This window comes from Trichoderma ghanense (assembly GCF_004382785.1).
Source record: "Trichoderma ghanense strain CCMA-1212 chromosome Unknown scaffold_11, whole genome shotgun sequence".
Lineage (NCBI taxonomy): Eukaryota > Fungi > Ascomycota > Sordariomycetes > Hypocreales > Hypocreaceae > Trichoderma > Trichoderma ghanense.
This window is the reverse complement of record NW_027395674.1, coordinates 209368-215831: the sequence shown is the minus strand read 5'-3', so window position 1 is coordinate 215831 and position 6464 is coordinate 209368. Positions and strand designations below refer to the sequence as shown.

At 52.6% G+C, this 6464-nt stretch overlaps 1 protein-coding gene across 1 annotated transcript; it reads right to left on the bottom strand.

Moving 5' to 3' along the window:
• Window positions 1-1813: 1813 nt before the first annotated feature.
• On the bottom strand, window positions 1814-3967 carry CCMA1212_008054 (uncharacterized protein; the record flags this gene model as incomplete). Its single annotated transcript, XM_073705207.1, has 4 exons — window positions 1814-2523; window positions 2593-3149; window positions 3230-3449; window positions 3523-3967. 4 exons carry the CDS (start codon window positions 3965-3967, stop codon window positions 1814-1816), a joined length of 1932 nt encoding a protein of 643 aa, XP_073556013.1.
• Window positions 3968-6464: the final 2497 nt, after the last annotated feature.

The window sequence follows — 6464 nt, the reverse complement described above, 5'->3', positions numbered from 1 at the left end:
AAAAAAAAAAAAAAAAAAAAAAAAAAAAAAAAAAAAAAAAAAAAAAAAATTAAGAATAAAAAGAAGCAGAAAAAAAAAAAAAAAAAAACACATTCTCGCAAACTTCTTCCAGACAAAGAAAAAGGCTGATGTTGTCCAAACTAAACGGCACTTGTGCGTACGTACCAAACGATACAGAGTGGCCTTCGTGCCCAGAGGGGATGAGATCCCTGTTCATTCTACGGTCCGTAAGGCTTGAAACGTTCGCCAAGAAAGAGGCTCGGACAAGTCGGAAGGGGTTGAGCAAGGGGGGAGAGGATAATCGCTTGTGCTGGTCTAGTCTTGACACGAACGACTTGCAGCGGTTTTTGACAAGGTACGGCAGGGGAAGGGAGGGAGAATATATGGATGTTCATGCCATTTACTAAAATTTGATGTGTTGCATGCCCGGGGTGCTGTCTTCTTTTTCTTTCCTTTTTGTTTAATTCTCCGAGAGGGGGGACGCGTGGGCAGGCATGGTCTGCTCGCTAAGACACGACAGACAAGTTATTTGCTTTTTTCACGGAAGAACAAAGACGGGGACGATACATACCTGGGACACAATCATTTATTAATGGCAGATGATTTTTAGCCTTGTCGGATGGGAAGGGAGGCTCATGTCGTTGTGTTGCAGTAGGAAGAATAAAGAAGGCGCCAGGCCGCCTCAAAAGGGGAGGTTCTATCAGACGCACATGGTGGTTGGTTGCATACAAGCAATTACATACATGCGCGCACTCATTTATTAATCCCATCATATAAATCCATTCCAACGAGTGGCGTGTTTCCTCCCAGTCGTTAGTTCGTACGAATCCCTTTCCATGCAAGTTATCTCGAAACGAACGGTAAGCCATGCCAGGGTGTTGCCTTTCAGGCAATGCTGCACAAACCCGCATACATACATACAAACAACTCCATCAGACCCGCCACCCCCGGTCAGGGTAGCATCCCAAGATCAATTTTTTTCTTTCTTCTTCCTTCTTCTCCGGACCTATTTTTTTACGGTGCTTACATATCCATACCTGTTGTTGCCTCATCACACACACAATACAATACGGTCCGGCTTCCGGGACACATGAATCACACTCCTATCACATTCATCGGCAGGGGAGGGGCAAAAGAGGAGGGATCCGTTCACTCTCGTTGGATCAACTCTTCGTTCCGAGTTTTCCCTTCTCCACATGTAACCCTGGATCGTCCAACAACTGCTGTTGCTGCTGCTGTACCCAGGGCCAGACACAGCTCTGAGGTTGCAGTACGGAGTACGGAGTAATACCCGTGTGTGTGCCCTCGAGGAGTGTAATCCGCCGAGAGCTTTTGCTACCGACCATGTTCGATGACACTCTGCAGAGGCAGGGGTAAGGGGTCGTGCTATTTGCTTACCACGGCCTGTTGCGAAGCTGATTGGACGTCAAGTCAGACATCCTACAAAGGCGTTTGCTACAATCAGAGGCTGGTCTTGAGTCGGTCGGTGAATGCTCGAATAAGCCGGGCGTAGAAGTCTCCCTCTTCACAATATGATACACGGTCTTATAACCTCGTGTCGCAATGCATCCATTGTACGGAGTATCTATATGAGCACCGAAGCTGAAAGGAATCATGACCAGCGCCGCAAGCTATCGCGAAATGAGAAGAAGAGAACCGACTTGAATGAAAGAAAGACAGCCCGACCCGACGGATGAAAAGAACGCCCCTTCACCCAACTAGCAAAGGAGGGCAAATACCCAAAGAAGCACATGCAGATGCTGCTCTTGTCCACAACCACTCTGCGTGAGGGGCAACGCCTCGCCATGTCGGTTCACGCTACCTTGCCGGCTTCATCAACTTCCTTGACCCCTTTGACAGTGTGATATTCCCAAAACGTGCCCATCTCAAGACACTCCGCGACACAGGCTCGGTCATCCCACCACCACTTGTTACCAGTGACATGCGGGCCCCACGCTTCGACCCAGAGCATCCGTCCGATCAGACTCCTAACCTGGGCTTTTTCTTCGTTCTCTGCTTGTATCGCATCCTTGACCTTATCCAAGTATTCGGTTGCGCTCTCGGGCACGGCGTAAAACTTTGTTGTCGTCAGGGTGCTTCCCTCCCCGCGCAGACGAGCCTCCGTGAGCAGAGGGGGAAAGGCTGTGCTGGGACTCAAGCACTTGCCCTGCTTGGCCAAGTTCCGAAGCAGGTGTTCCTCGATCCAGGCCTTCATGTTCCTACCCATGGTGCCCGCGCGAGGAAGTGGGTCGATAATCACCAACCGCAGGAAGCCGTTCTTCTTAAGACACTTGTAGACGTTGCTGAGGATCCCAGGTAGCTGCGTGGAGGGACACAGAGACGGCAGCGCCAGAGAGTGAACTGATTCGTATATTCGAGGCGCTACTGGAAAGTCTGTAGGTGAGACTTGGGAGACTGAAATCACCCGGACATTGGCAAAATGCTCGTCTCGTGGCAGGGAGAGCTGCGACACGTGATATATCTGCTTCGTGGGTTCAAGAGCAGCTAGATAAGCGACGGTGGCTGTATCAAACCAAACCCCAATCGTGATTAGCATAACTGATTGCGTTTACCAGGACAGAGACACATTACCTGCTGAGTCGTAGAGGGAGATGGTCATGCGAGCCGTCAGGGGAGACACTCTACGAGGCAGCCATTGTCCGTCTCTTGTTGGCACTTTGTCCATGTGAATCATGGTTGAGAGCATCCACCTCCGCAATTCCTCAACCTCGGGGCTGTCTCCCAGAAGGAAAGGAACGTCTTTCTTTGCAACGCCCTTCCATATTGTCTCCAGCCGGGACAGGATGTCGGGCACATTCGTTTCTGCCATCTCGACGACTGCGGCGCGGAGCCAGCAGAAATTCTGATTGATACCGACGCCATCCTTGGGTAGCTGGTTGGGATCACTGGGCTCAAAAGTTGGTTCCGGTGATTCCTCCAGAAGAGGCCGTGGCTCCCAGTCATCCAGAGGCTTCCATGCCTCGGGATTGTTAGGCGTGATGGGCGTCTCGGTGCTGAGTCCCGCCATCTGGAGTGAGTTGGTGGAGGGGATCGGAATAGCTGGAGAGCTGGCTGGTGGTCTCGCCGTTGGCGAGGATCTCGATGTTGATGAATGTGAGGGGGAGCTTCGACGACTGTCAGCGTCAGGCCTATTTAAATACGCAGTGATGCCTTGATAATTAATGGAATGGAAGAGCAGAGGGCAGAATATCGAAAAAGAAATACTGACGCCTTATCAGCTGGCAAAGGCGGTGTCAACGGCCTGTTGGCAGAAGTGTCAGGAGCGACGGCAGCTTTGTTTGACGGAATCTGGCAGGCGTCGGCAGCTGGTTTGGCCGTCTGCGGGCTTTGCCCGAATATTTGCATCAGACTCTTCATCTTCTCGGACTCTGTCAAGTCATCGCACGCGGAGCCGGCATTCGAGACGCGGTCAACCGGCACGAGTGAATCTGCAGTCGGGACAAGAGAGTCGTGAGCCTCGAATAACACATAGCCTGAATTGGAGAAGCGGCATATGCTTACCGTCACTCGCGAGATGCAGCGGCAGCGTTGCTCTGCCATCATGGCTCCTCTCAGGAATCAGCGGACTGGTGTTCAAGGGGCTGTCGATGCTGGCGAGCCGGTCGAGGAAGCTGGTGGATATCCGGCTGGAACTTCGACGGCTCCCTTGGTCAAACATTCTTGCTATGGGCGAGCGTTCGGGGGACAGCAACGCCGGAGACTCGAGTCCTGACGACGCAGGCGACATCGTTTGCGCATTCGACGACGAGGTGTTTGCCTTCTTTGCGCCCCTATTGCGAAAGATGGCAAACGGGGAGTCAGTCGACCAGCGTGAGCTGGCTGTGGATGCCGAGCGTCGTCTCGGCTGGCTCTTTGGCTCCTTTTGAAGCGTTTCCTTTCTCTCCTTTCGAGCTCTGTGTTCTCCCACCAGTTCCTTATCAGGGTCTGTCCAGATCACATCCCACATAGTGGCGATGACCCCGCGAGCAGCCAAAAGAAGAGGGGACGAAGTGGCAGGGAAACCCTTTTGCTGTCGCTCACAGTAGCAAACTCAGAAGATTCCTGCCCAAATGGGCGGATGGAGCGTCCACCTGGTCTTGATCTAATGCAACGGCAGTAACGCAACCAAGAGGATTCGGTGTCACAGCAGCAAACGAGGTGCAGGGGATCGGAAAAGAGGCTCCCTGCCTCAACTGTCAGATCGCTGTTTGAAGGGCACTGAGTGAAAGCAGATGCTCAACGGCAACCAGGTAATCTCGGTGTGCTTTGGAGGCTGGATTGCGGTAGGCACTCGGAAACACTTTGGGTTTTGAGTTGCGAAGGACGACAAAGAAGATAAAAGCGAGCAGCTATGGTAGAGTCAGTCGAGACCCGATGCTACAACCTTCACGCTACCGATCAAGCACCGAGGGAAGTGAGCGCGCACAAGAGACTTGGCACCAAGAGCGAGAGAAGTTCGAGAAGGACAAGGAGAAGTGCGCATCAGCCCAAGACCGAAAGTGCCAAGTCGAGTCGGTGGTTCTATGGAGGCACCGCGTACATTTTCGCACAAGAAGCCAGAAAGGACAGAATCCACGTCAGCATAGGTCCTCGGTGGTCTCGCAGCCTCGCGGCCGCTACTCTAGACGTCCTCGAGCGAGTGCAAGGCCAGCCGCAGGAACTGTGGACACAGCAATGCAGGTTCCCGCATCGTGACGATGAGGTGATGGACGAGGCTAGTGGCCCGAGGGCAAGTGTTTGCTGGCAGTTTGTTGCTCATCATACCTCCCACGAATGCAGGACACTTGAGCTGAAGTCAGAGCTCGGAATGACCTCGTTGGCTGGCACACGTGCCGGGCAACTGCCATGCTTAGTCCAAAGAAGCCATACGCTGGTCTGCTAGTATCGGCAACCTATTGTTCTGTGTGACTCTCCTAAGACGCTACAATAGGGTCTGATCCCTCCAACGCTCAGAGGACGAGGCTCGTTTGTCAGTGACTATGCGCCAGACGAGCTTGAGTCTTTGCTCACATGGTTGGTGAGCGGGAGCTGTCCATATTTTATTTCCCCTATATATATATATTACAAGAGTTATATGAGGAGGGCGCCAGTTGATCAGCACTATCATCTTCTTACAGACTGACGATTTGGATTGCGTATGGTTACCCTCCCCCCTGAAACAACGTGCTACTCACTGATTCCAAGCTCCTCCTTGAATCATCGTTCATCCAGCGACCAACTGCTCTGCCGTCTTGAAGATGTTCACCCAAAATGTCTGCTGCGCAACAATCAACATCCTCGGGGATCACACTGGCAGTCTCAGGCTTGCCACAGGTAGAGCAATGAGACATCGGTAACAGCTGCCGATAGTACGTGTTTCAATCTCTCCATTGCAATCTGAGTCAACAGTTGAGCTAGCTGAGATGGTTCCTCCTGTCGTACCAATAGTTGGGTATACTATGAACCAAGGCCCCCGTTCAGCTCTTGAGGCTCACCACGGATATGAACGGCGTCGGACATCAATGTCTCTGTCCTCAACCTCCAAGTTGCATCTGTCTCTTTGACCTGCCGGCAGCACGTTTGACTTTCAGCCACCTTCGCCCCTTCATCTTGTCGATCCACCCAACATGTCTGTACGAGTACCACCACGCGCTATCAATCCCCTGTGCAACGAGCTTTGACGACCTCCCTCCCAATTCAGACTTGCCCTGTACAACATCGATCCTCTCGGCTACCAGCCAGATTACAGATAGATTGGCCAAGGCGTGAGATGCCGAGCCGGCACTACCTCGCCATCACCAGCTTCTCATATCTTTCCGCCCTTCTCATTGGTACCGATGGCCATGAACGTGCAACAACTGCAAGACATGGTTACATGGTAACGCGGCTCGGCCGGTACTCAGCAGCAAGGTAACATCTGCACGACGCAGATGGGGATGGCATACGACAACGAAACCATTGCTTCTTGACTCCGGCTTTCCTTTCTATCTGGCACAGCATAGCGCCGAGAGGTGGATTGGGAAGGCTAATGAAGGGTCTTCGTGGTAACTCGAGATGCGGATGGCCCGTACGGAAGGGCAGGAGATTATTTTGTGGCTCTCCGTGCAGGCCGAGGCACCTTGATTGGCCTCTCCAGGCTTTCTTTCTCCCCTTGGCCAGATCATTGTAGTGCCGGGTTCGTGGCTGATGCACTGCCAGCTGCGTGCCAGCTGCCGTGTCCTCAACCAACTCCAGACGGGCCGTACGGCTGCCTTGCCTGCCCGCCTCACTTTATGCTCACCTGGCAGAGGGCTGGCAGTTGTCGATCCTTTTCTTCTCCATCATCAAGTTGGTGCGTTCTAGGTCCTGTGAGCATCTCCATGGCAGCCGTCTGCCTATCTGCACCTCTTTATCCGACTTCCTACAAGAACCCATATCACTCTACCGCCGTCTTTATCCCGCGGTAGAAATACTCGAGCTGTGCCTGATATTGTTTACTCGCTCTT